The sequence below is a fragment of the Rattus rattus genome, chromosome 5 (genome assembly GCF_011064425.1).
Source record: "Rattus rattus isolate New Zealand chromosome 5, Rrattus_CSIRO_v1, whole genome shotgun sequence".
NCBI classification, from domain to species: Eukaryota; Metazoa; Chordata; class Mammalia; order Rodentia; family Muridae; genus Rattus; species Rattus rattus.
In genome coordinates this window covers 94127810-94140526 of record NC_046158.1, presented here as the reverse complement: position 1 = coordinate 94140526, position 12717 = coordinate 94127810, and the positions used below count along the sequence as shown (strand labels likewise).

Genomic DNA, 12717 nt, shown 5'->3' with positions numbered 1-12717 from the left:
TCCTCCTCCTCCTCCTCCTCCTCTTCCTCTTCCTCCTCCTCTTCTTTTCCTTAGGGTCCTTCATGCTTGTTAGAGAAATGTTCTACTGTTGAAGTTCATCTCCTGACTCTTTCCTTTTTGCCCTTTTGTGACTTTGGGGACGGGGCTTGTGTGTTTATGTACATGTGTCTGCGTCTGTGTCTGTCTGTCTGTCTGTCTGTCTCTCTCTGTGTGTGTGTGTGTGTGTGTGTGTGTGTGTGTGTGTGTGTGTGTGTTCGGTATTTCTATGTAACCTAGGCTGGCCTTAAATGTGAAACCCTTTGCCTCCTTATATCCTGTTGGAATTACAGGCATGAGCTACCATATTTAGCTCTCCCTGTTCTTTGGCCTTTCCACTGTGGTTACTAGTTTGCCAAATACTAATATCATAGGATCTAACTGTCTCTTAAACTCTTCCTCAATTTTTAAAGATACAGTTGTAATAATTGTATCTATTTATTTTCATGTAAACTTAAATGAAAATGAGTCTTCCATAAATAGCCACATTTTCTTTCTCCCAAATATATATCTGGCATAAAAAATTTTAGAAACTACTCATTTGAATTTGAAGCTCGTGTTTCCATGACACCAAACATCTGGATGAAGATGGGAAGACTCAGATGTTTTCAAATACCCAAATACTGTGTTGTTAAAACAGTTAAATGACTATCTGAACCTTTCCAATATTTATCTGTGAATTTATTCATTGTATATACAGCAAAAGCAGTCCTTTCTATCAAAAACTTCTCAAGTTCAGAAGGAATGCATTTGCTCACAAGTGTGTACCGAAGACTTACTGTACAGAAAGCCCTATGCAAAATGTCACAAAAGTTCAAACACAAATAAGACACGAACTTGTCTCTCAGATGATTTTTCAGATTAGTGAGGGATGTAACTTAGGTGCACATAGAGATGAAGAGAGGAAAACATGAAAGAAGAGGAAGTCCAAGGAGTTTGGAGGGAATGATTACCTCCAGTTCTGGGGCTTTCCCTACCGTTGGCTGGGAAGGTTGGGGACGCCAGAACTGTAGGAGTGACGGGGATGAAAGAATCACATATCATGTCAAGTACACATTCCCTCTGGAGTTGACATCGAATATCCCTGAATCAGCCTATGACTGCAGTAGTTCCTGTTGTCTCATATTATCATGTCTTCTTGTCACTATACGGTCTTTGCAATTAAGTACTTCTCAGGTATTCTGGCTGGCAAATTTATATTCACATCCCATAGTGTTTCTTCTTTACACAAGAAATAGGCCGACACTTTCTGCGGTCATTATATGGAAACAGCATCACAATTCAACCTTATTTTTTTGCTTTTCCGATTTAGATAGAAAAATCTTCACAATCCCACATTCACTGCACATCCAGAGTTCTATCTTTCTGATTGCGTGATGTTTTAATCAGCTGGAATCACAAGTTGGACAAATGGCTTAAAATCTTGAGCTGTCTGTTGGATTTCGGCTGTGCTTGACAAAGCAGAATGATGGATCCTGTTCCTTTTCCTTCACCCACTATCTCCACATCCTACTCCCCCAAATAAATACAGAAGACTGTCATTGTTAGCTGAGGGGAGAGGGAACAGACCCAGAAAATTCCAGATGATCTGAATTGGGCTCTGTGGTGTTCGTTATGACCAACTCTTTGGATCAAGTGTCTGAAGGTGAAGGCAGGCCAGTTTTAGGTAACTTTACATCCAGGTATAGAAATGCTGACAGAAACCCATTCTCTATAGAAGTTCTCTTCACAGTCAGGTTTCTTCTTTTCATATGATCGCAACAAAGTTCATCCCCACACCAAAAACGAATCCTACAATGTGGAGCTGCAGCGAATAAAGAGCCATTTGGCAGTCCCATGATAAAATTCCTTAATCTAACTTGGACGTCTTCCATGCAGACAGCATAGTTAGCTATGGTGATTGTCTAAGCTGAAGTCACTTTATCACAGATTAGTATATTCCCAACATAGAAATCAAAGCACCATTACCAAAGGAAAGGGGAAAATATACCTCATGGAAAGCATAAATGCTAGAACGGAAAAGTCTTTCATTAAGTGTGAGGATGATACCAGAAGGCAGCATCTAATGGTGTGGAAACAGTAGAAACAATGCTAAGCTGTATTCTATGAAAAAGAAAAGTTTAGGCTTATAAGTAGAAAAGAAGCCAGCAATAATCAAATATGTGATTGGAGCTGCACAGAGTTGCCCTTGCCTATAATCTCAGCGCTCAGAAGGCAAGAAAATTTGCCATGGGTTCAAGGCCAGCATAAGCTACAAAGGTGAGTTCTATTTAGCCTGGTAACATGAGCTAGACTATACAGTAAATCTGTCTCAAAAAAAGCCAAAATGGGGAAGAAAAGAAAGATGGGGCAAAAGAAGAGGGGAAAGAAAGAAAGCAGGAAAGAAGGAAGCAAAGAAAGAAGGAAGAAGGGAAGGAGAGAAGAAATACCCAGGCTGCTGGCTTAGCAAAAGGAGCAGTAGGCTTTTATTGATTTTTCTGGGGTGGGCTGGACTTCTATAATTGTCAATTAGTCATGGGCACAGTTTCAAAGATGTTCTTCCGGTGTATAAACATGCTAGCCTTGTGCTTGGTGCACTAAAGGGCAGTCAGCTTCACTTAGGAACTGCTGAGTTACCTTTGGTGTCATCGTTTTGTGTGAGTGCCCTAGCCTTGTGGTTTAGTCTAGGTTTTGTGACAAGGCCCTGGACCGCAGGCACTTGTTTACAAAGAAAGCCCCGGGCAGGGTACTAGAAACACATGGCAGTTCCAATGAGCAATAGGTAAAGTGAGCCATGCATTAAGCAGATCTCAAATGATCAGCATGTCTGCTTCCAGAGCTCAGAGGAGAACGCTTCACAGGTTGAAGCAGCACCGATGGCCTACATGGTGTAAAGACAGAGATACAGAGCCCTTTACCCCATTGAGTCACCAATCAGGGACATGTGGGCTCCAGCCAAGAATCAGTATTTTGGCAAAAAAAAAAAAAAAAAAAAAAGAAAGAAAGAAAAGAAAAGGATGGAAGGAAGAAAGCCTATTCTTCAGATTTCTAGGAAAAAAATGGTTATGCAACTGTTATCATAGCCAGGCTTCTGAGGTGTTGCCTCCGGCAAGCTAACAAGGAGCTAAGAATGTACCCTCAGCTCTGTGATCTCCCAAATGAGCAACTTTTTAAAGTCGTTCACCTAAGAACGAACGCCGTGAGCTGGCTCTGTCGTTTCATGTTACATCAGAATCGATTCTGGGGCAACGGGGGAAGAGAATTATAATTAGCCCTCCCCAAATTTTGCTGTTATGATTGCTCAGATGCCTGCTATGTCTGGTACAGCTCTGCTAACCCCATCCGTCTAGAACCCCAGACTAACATCTCAGGCCCAGTCATATACAATATGAAAGCGCTACTGACAAGAAGCAATAGAGAGCCAACGGCTGGGCTCACCATTCTTGCTACAAATACACAGAAGCAATGAGAAAGCAGCCAGGGCTGTGGTAACACACGTCTTTCATCCCAGCACTAGGGAGGCAGAGGCAGACAGAACTCTTTAAATTTGAGGCCTGCCTGGTCTAGCACAGTTCCAGTCAGACAAAGCTGCACAGTGTAACACTGTTTCAAAAAGTAAAAGAGCAAGGAGTGAGAAGACAACTACAAATGTGGTAACCACAGAAAGCTCTCCCGTTAAGGAGGGATACCCCAGAGAGATATAAATCAGACAGGTCAGTGAAGACAGAAAGTTATAAAGATCTAGTAAATTTCTTTGAATATTTAGTAGGGGAAGATACCACCTTGAGAAACAACGACGGGGGAGCTTTTACTTATCCTTTGCATTGTTTCACATTTCATCTTTAAAATTGATGAAGTGTCCATTCTATTCACGATATAGGAACTGTTATTCACATAAGAAAAAGTTGCTAAATTAATGACAATTGACTTAGTTTGACCTTTTATTAGAAGATGCATTTATTTACACTAGGAATAAGTCCTGGGCTTGTTTACATGATTTATCGAGTATGGTCCTACCTCGATAAATGATATCCTTCCAAAGGAGTTTCTTTGTCTACATTGGGGAAATTACTTTGAGAGTTTCTTATGTAACTACCATAACCAAAGTCAAGATCACAGGGATGGAAAGATGGCTCAGAGGCTAAGAGCGTGCTCTTGCAGAGGACCGGAGTTTGGTCCCCAGCATTCACATTCGGCAGCTTCCGACCACCTGTAACTCTAGATCTTGGAGAAGACAATGCCTCTGGTCAATAAGAGCAACTGAACTCAGGTGCACAGACACCCCTCCACACACACAAGTGAAAATAAAACCTTGAAGAAAAGAGCGGACATCCACGAGAAAGATTATTTAAACAAAATAACAAAGTAACCTGGTTTAACTCTGTAAAGTAAGTTTGTTAGTGAGAGGCTGGGAAATGACATTCATCATTTTCATGGAAACAGGAATTGATTCTACCTAACATCGTCTTTCACAGCAAGTTCCTTGGACATTTTTCTGTTGCCTTACTCGAGTAATTTGACAAATTATGTAGCCTTGGCAGGACTTGGAACTCTATATGTAGACCAAGCTGGCCTCAAACACACAGAGATCAACCTACATGTGTTTCCCTAGTGCTTGGGTTAAAGGAGGGAACTATTACATTCTCAACCCATTCTCCACTCTCCCCACCCCTGGCTTAGAAAAAAAAGTCATATTTCATTAGACTTCAATCCAGCTGAGAGAACCTTAGGTGACTCACAATATCGTAGTCTTGTGAATAACTCCCTTTTAAGTTCAGTGTGCATTTCTTGTTTGTTGGCTGTTTTGAAGTATCACTTATAATTTTACAACATCAGCATAAATCTTTGCAACACAATGAAATTCATGATCAATCAGTTCTAGTTCGGACATTATTAGAGAGGGGCTACTCAAAAACGATAATTCTTAAAGGCCTTTTCACCCGATGTCCCAAGGATGTGGTGATGCTGTAGTTCCACTTCTTGGCACTTTACCAAGTACCTTATGCTTGGTCTACCCTAAAGGTAAGGAGAGGAGTCATGTCGCATCTTGGATAAAGAATCTTGCTTTCAAGTGAATTCGTATATGAGAGGCCATTAAAGAACATTTTCCCTCTCTGTGGAATCATGAGAGCTATACATGCCCTTTTCACTTTCCCAACCTTTCCCCCTTGATGTTCCAAGTAAAGAGGCCTTTCAAGGTGTGATTTTATTCACTGGGGGCCTCGGAGTTATTTTGAGATGTAAAAATCCTTAACCCTTAGTGTTCTGCTGATGAAGGGACTCATCATTGCTATCGTGTTACTGCAGTGTCCTCCTAGGAGTAAGCTGAGCCACCTCTGGGCCATTGCCCCCAAGTGAACTGGCCCCCAACATCGAACAATCAAACCTAGAGCTTCAGGCCAAAGCATGGGGATTGACAACAAATTACTGCTTGCGCTCCACTTCCAGTTTCCAAGTGCAAACATACCCAAGTTTATTTTAAATTTAAGCCAGTCAAACATTTAGTAATATACATCAAAGAAGAAGTGAAGGCTTCCCCTGTTTATTATTTCAACATGATGTCTGTCCCAATAAAGCATGCACACGGCAGATCACGCAAGAGAAGTCCTTTAGTTCCGTGGTTTGCCTTTAAATACGAACATACACTTGTAAATTAATCTAAAACACATTGTCACGTTCCAATCCTTTTAAAAGCTGATTGTTCTCAATCGCCCTTTTAATTTTAGAAGTCCAGTGGCGGACTGCCAGGACACATACAGATCAGCAGTCCACCCCATGTACAAAGGGGGCATGGATCTAGAGTGCTCAAAACTTACAGAATGGCATTCAAACAACCAAAAACTTCTTCTAGTCTTCCCTGTTAATTAAGGGGGTAAAAGCCATCTGTGCAAGGTGAATTTTGGTAAGATACCAATGTTTTTAATGATTCTGGATGGAATTCGAAAGTTCTTATGAAATAAAGTGTAGCAAGGGATTCCCACGATAAAATGCACTGTTTACAAAATTCTGCAGTCGCTTGACTGCACTTCTAATAAAACACTAGAAAGCATTCTTGTTATTCAATCAGAATTTACCCTCAAACCTGAAGGAATTGGTTCTCTAGCAATCTAGTAACATCTACTTTCTGTACTTTTCCTAAATTACTGTTCTCTCTCTCTCTCTTCTCTCTCTCTCTCTCTCTCTCTCACTCACACACACACACACACACACACACACACACACACACACACCTCACACTTGTCAGAACTTTTTTGGACAAATGCAAAAATCAAGAAAAAAAACACACACATGGCAGGGTTAGTTGGGAGAGGAGACAAAGACAGAGAGAGAGAGAGAGAGAGAGAGAGAGAGAGAGAGAGAGAGAGAGAGAGAGAGAGAGAGAGAGAGGCTGATTGAAGAAACAGCACACTGAGGCATGTTATATCACCAGCCTCTTTCTATACATTCAGGGGAATGCGTCGTTATTCCATTTTGATTTTTGCTGTTTGCACAATTTCTCCCCCCGGGCTGAACCTATAAAACTAGGCTCTCAAAAATCCGAATAGCAGGAACTCAAAGGGAGACTACAGCCTTGATTTTGGTCAGGAAATACCTTGACAAGAGGATTTTTTTTTCAAATTGTCATTTGCTCTCCAAAGAGTGTTTTCAGTCAATTAAAATTTGTACTCTAGGCCTCTTCCAGTGTGAAGGCACCTCTGTGTCTGCGATGAACAACCCTTGTTTGTGAGTCATTCATTTTCTCCATTACCAAAAGGAGAATGGAGGACAATTACATTGTTGGGACGAATCGGAGTGTTAGGAGGAGTATTTGTCACAGAGGCAGAGTGCAGTACCTGACAGGCAGCGATTGATGGCCAGGCGTGAGCACGAGTGACCAAAGCAGTCTCACAGGATGCAAATTACTGACTGTGGATTCCAATTTACCCTGTTCATTTTTCTTGCCTCTGCTGAAGACCATTAGTGGTTTTTGAAGCAGTGAAGGGGTCATTACTAATGTGGGGAGGCTCTAGCAGGAGGGGGAAGGAGGGGCAAAGCCTTCTGTAATTACACAGCTTTAAGGAACAGGCTGTAGGCCCTAGCCAAAAAAGTGTCAACACCTCGCAATCAGAAAAATTTATTTTCATTTTATGCTTAACCCATATTAACTCAACATTATCATCTTTCTTTGTTAACATTTGCAGAATATTAAAAGCCTGCCTTCTATATTAATACAGATCTAGTTAACCCTTTTGCTGTACAGGGGATTTTGTTGAACCTGTGGCATGTGGGTTCTCGAACAAACAATCACTCACATTTTGGATGAAGCGCCCTACTGTGGAAGATGAAGTACCTGAGGATTGAATTCTTAGACGATTGAAAATTATCTCCCTCCTCCAATGCTGGGATGGTTAGAATACTTTAAAGAGTTGTCTGTTTTATTGTTAATTACATGTATAAATGTTTGTTGGGGTGGTGGTGCATGGTGCTCCAGATGCCATCATAACCCAGAGGTCTCAGATACCCTGGATCTGGAATTACAGGCAGCTGTGAGCTCCCCAACATGGGTTCCTCTGCAAAAGAAGTAGGAGGCACTTCTGCACTGAGCCGTCTCTCCAGCCCCCTGATGACTCTTGAGTGATGCCCATGGGAAATGGCTATGACTCAAGGCTTTCTGGTCTATGAACAACTCTGACGTAGGGATAAAAGTTTACCTTTCCGTTTAAGAAAAACCAGTGAATTTTGAACAGGACCTTATGTAACAGATGCGTTTCATAATTATGCGCCCTCCAGCACAGAACCTCTTGAAGGAAATGCATGATTTAAAATAACAATCATGGGTTTCAAGATGAGAGGGGGAAAGAGAGAGGGGGACGATGGGGGTGTTGCTCATTATCAATGGGAGTGGACTGTGATAGGAAGAAAAGAATTAAAAACCACCGAAACCCATGGCTTTGTTCTCCAGTTGCTGTACTTGAAGTTAACATGGAAAAATTCCACAGGAAGCATGTCCTAAGACAGACGCCTTCTCCCCTGAGATGTGAGATGTATGCCTAGGGTAAGGAACAGATAACCTAGGCAAGTCACTGGATGTGGCCCTAATAGCCCAGAGCACTAACCAGTAAAAATTAAAGAATCTCAGTCCATCCCAGACAAAGAACTCTGCATCCAAATTTTTACCTTGGCTTTCAAAATAGTTGTGATACCATATTAGCCAAGAGCCCAAACTACTGTGGTTAGCCTTGTATTAAGTAAGAAGTAATGGTGATGTGGACCAATCTCTCAAAGGGAGCATGGAGTAAGAATTCCTCATAAACCCACAAGGGAGCATAGGAAATGGGTCTACAAGCTCTCTGCGTGCAACAGACAGGAATAAAGACACCCAGAATTTGATGCCATTGCAGGATACTTTCCACCCCCGACCGATCAAAAACATGGAGTGCCCTAGGCACCTGGACATTCATGCTGGTCCTATGGACTGTGACAGGAAGTTGGGCTGCCCCCACTGGCTCCTGTCCACACTCATCAGCGAGTTAAACCTATTTTTAAGTGTGATAAGGAGAACAGAACGGGGCCGTAGACTAAAGAGCGCACCAAGGGTGGTTTCACGCTTAGACGTATGTGCCTCTTCCCCGACTTCTGATGCATCTTTTACACATTTGTCTCTTCACCAGCACCCGTACCCTTCAGAAGAGCAGAAGAAGCAGTTAGCGCAAGACACGGGACTGACAATTCTGCAAGTGAACAACTGGTGAGTGACCCCACGATGTCTCTCCCTTCTCTAAGGTGGGGTTCGTGAATAATTGTTTACTTTTCTTTCTTGGTTTTATTCCTGGAACAAAGGAAGTCAAGGGTAACTCCTGTTTTTCTTCCCTGAGGTGAAATTGATGCCTAGGATGAGGGACAGGTAGTCTAGGCAAGTGGGCTTCGTACTTCTACTTCTTCTCTTTCAGCTGCTGAAATTCTTTCTCTCTTTCTTCCTTTCTTTCTTCCTTTCTTCCTTCCTTCCTTCCTTCCTTCCTTCCTTCCTTCTTTCTCTTTCTTTCTTCCTTCCTTTCTTTCTTTCTTTCTTCCTCGTCTCCCCTAAGCCCACCTTCCTCATCTCTAATGCTTTAAAATTCTCCAGCCGAATCACAGATTCTGTCTGGCTCGTTCCCATCAAATACTGTTGCCCGTGTGTTTTTTGAACAATGCTTACATACAGCCACGAGTTCTGAGAAGGGTTTCTTTTGTCTGGACTCTCAGGAACAATGTGGGCACAGGGTGTTTTAGGACCTCCTCAAAGGTATTTTATTTACGATAATTTTTTCTACTAGAAGAGAAGGCTTTTCCCCCCATTTTTAGCTTGTGCTTTCGATTACTCACATGGTGGTATATGGGCCATCTACCCTTTGTACATGGCTTAGAGGGTAGCTGAGGAAAGAGGAGGGGTAAGGGATTAAATAAAATGATCACAGTGGCCAAGAAATGATATAGGAATTACTTATCAAAATACTGGCCCAGGTTTTATCAGCAGCTTAATTTTGTTCCGTACATTCTTGGGGTGATGTTCAGATTAATTGAACTGACAGTTTTCTTTCAAAATTCAGGGGAAGTATTTGCACGGATTTCAGGCCTTATACAAACTTAATTACATGGAACTCCACTTTATCATTCTAATTCCATGTAGCAGAGGTTGTATTTACAAATGAGAAGTCTCTGGCTTTATTCACAGCTTTCCTTAATATATTTATCAAAGCAGGTTCATTTACAAAGTGCTCTATCTGTGGGATACAGGCAGGCAGACATTAACAAAGCTTTTAGGTTTATCAGGCTTGCTGCCTGATGAGCTACCCGAGGGTCAATTGATTTTGTGGTTCTGTGATTCATTTTTTTCTCATTTTTCTAGGATCACAATGAGAGACATGCTTGGAGAATTAGCCAGTTTGTCTGCCTTATCTGTCAGGCAATTTTTTTTTTCCCAGGGAAGTCAAGCTACTTAAATTGGCCACAGGAACTGTCGTTATCTGACTTTAATGCACCCTATAGTGTGGATAGCATTTCAATTACACCAGTAACCAAAGCTTAGCTGCAGCCCTTTTCATGCCTACTGTTGTACAGAAAGTGATGTGCCTACCTACAGAAGCAGAAAATTGAGTTGCCTTGCTTCTGTCAGGGTGATTAATGCAGAAATAAACTGCTAACCCGAAAAGAGAGGCAGAAAGAAAGGATAGACAATACAGACTGGGATTCTCTTTAATTTTCTTCTAAAGATTGGAGCTATGTACATTTAAAGATACCCTTTAGAGAAAAATCTTGGAATAAAGGTTATAATCTCCGGGGTTAGCTGTGGCTGGGACTGTGCATGGATAGGAGTCTCCTGATGTAAATGTGTTACGTGTATGCACATACATTCCCATTCCTGTTCCCAGTTCTAGTAATCAGTGGTCTGAAACAATAAAATAAACATATTCTGGCTTAGGTTTATGAGACCCAGCCCCACCTATTGTTTTATAACACGCTGGTCTCCCATGTAAGGTGCTGCATCTCCAATGGTGACTGGAACAATTAACATCGCTTTAGAAATTTGGCTGTTGGTTGTTTTGTTTTATTTTGTTTTGTTGTACATCTGAGATACGTTCTGGAAAGTTGTGGTGGGGATTTCTGAGAGAAATGGAATGCTTCTGCGCTGATATTTGGCATTGACATTTGACCTTTCTTTGAAAATGCTGTCACATATCATCTGTTGCCCGCATTTTTTGATGTAGTCATTGCCCTTGAAGAGAAAAGACGACTCAGTTCTCTATCTAAAGACCAGCCCTCCTCACAGACACCTGGCTGGGAACTGGAAGAAAGGACCCTTCTCTTCTGAATTCCACAGAGCCCCAAGGCATGTGCAGGAGTTCAGTTGGTGTGATATTTCGGGTGTCTTGTTTCTCTGTGACTTGGGCCACATTTGCCGAGGGTGAGGACATGACAGTCTGTCATGTGGCACACTTGCCGTAATATGGGATAAACGTTGACACGTCTGTCTCTACAAAATAATTCCATCTTTCTAATTTTCACACTTCCTTCTGAAAAATTTCTGTAATCCTGCCCTTAGGTCCAATTCTTAGCTAATAGCCACCATAACTTTGATAATAAGGTGTGACTCATGACGATGGCTCCCCAAGTTCCCCTGAAGCACTGTCAAGAGTTAAGACAGGGGGCCCCATCCGGGGATTTCAGAAAGGAATCTGAAGAGGAACCCTCCCCACACTGGTACATTTTGAACCTGTCCATCCACTGCCTTGGCGAACTCACCTTTGAGATAATGCTGACCTCTTTCAGGAGGCTTCAGAACCACAGACCTCAGATGCATAGAGTGACAGGAAGAGTAGACCATAAAAGACTGTTCTAGACCCTGAGAAAGGTTACTCTCAGAAAAAAAAAAAAGTGGAGCAAAAGTAGCTCCTGGGGCTGGAGAGATGCTCTGCGATTAAGAATACTTGCTGATCTTCCAGAGGATCCAAGTTTGATCTGCAGAACCCAAGGTAGATGTCTCACAACAGCCTGTATCTCCAACTCTTTGTGGGCATTTCCCTAATGAATGCATGCCAGACACAGACACACATAAATACACACATAAACATACACACACACAGAGACACACACAGACACAGACACACACACACACACACACACACACACACACACACACACAAATAAATAAGTTAATTTAAAAAATAGTATCTGAACTTTAACCCCTCTCCAATCAGCCAGATATGGCCAGAGTCCAGTCTTCGTGACGCAAGAGTCACACCCAGGGGTCTAGAGTAGAGTCTGGGAAGCTGACATCTGCAGTTAATAAGCAACAGAACATGGCCACGCCCACCTAGTGAGAGCAATAGAAACAGACCAGTTAGGACCATCGGAAATGAGGAACCAAGAACAAATAGGCAACATGGGAGCTTAACAGATAACTGAGAGTTAAAGATGTGTTGGATCTCTGTAGCCCAGGTTAGAAATGACCCCAGAGAACTTTTCAGGTGTATTTACGGATATAGTGTGTAAAACATGAGGACGACACAACCAAACCGAAGTGTGACTTGCAGAAGGATCAGAGATTATGACGCCAGTGCCATTTTCCCTCACAGTTATCTCTCAGAAGTCCATACATAAGAAACCACTCAAGTAACATGTCTTTGTCGAGATGACATTAGAGATGAGATGGTTGTCATGGAGCCTCACACCTGTGACCCTAGGACTTCAGAGACAGGGGCTGACAGGAAACTGAGTTCAACACTAACCTGGGCTATGCAGTGAGTTCCAGGCCAATTTGGACTACAGAGTTAAGTCTTGTCTCAAAAATCCAAACGCAGGTCAGGCATGGTGTGTCAAGTGTTTGTCACGAAAATGAAAGGACCTGAGTTCCAACCCCAGAGCCTACATAAGCCTGGCCGTAGTAGTTCCCATCTGAGGCCCCTGTTGTCTAAAGTGAGATGGGAGGCACAGACATGAGAATCTGCAGAGGCTCAGGGATACCTCACTCATTTTACACAGCAGACAACAAAGAAACCTTGTCTCAAACAAGGTGGACGTCAAGGACTGACCTCTAAGGTTGCTGACTTCCACATGTTTGCTATGGTGTGTGCATATGGCACTAATATGCACAAAAACCACTAGACACATAAGAGAGAGAGAGAGAGAGAGAGAGAGAGAGAGGAGAGAAAATGTAAAACTTTTTCAGCTAAATCACAATGTACT

The 12717-nt window shown here is 42.2% G+C and overlaps 1 protein-coding gene across 6 annotated transcripts in view; it reads left to right on the top strand.

Moving 5' to 3' along the window:
• Meis2 (Meis homeobox 2) overlaps positions 1-12717 on the top strand; it is a 203243-nt gene that overhangs the window by 136620 nt on the left and 53906 nt on the right. For all 6 annotated transcript variants that reach the window (XM_032903903.1, XM_032903904.1, XM_032903908.1 and 3 more), the window contains one exon: positions 8667-8743. In XM_032903903.1, the coding sequence (XP_032759794.1) occupies positions 8667-8743 (77 nt within the window). The remainder of the gene's footprint in view (positions 1-8666; positions 8744-12717) is intronic.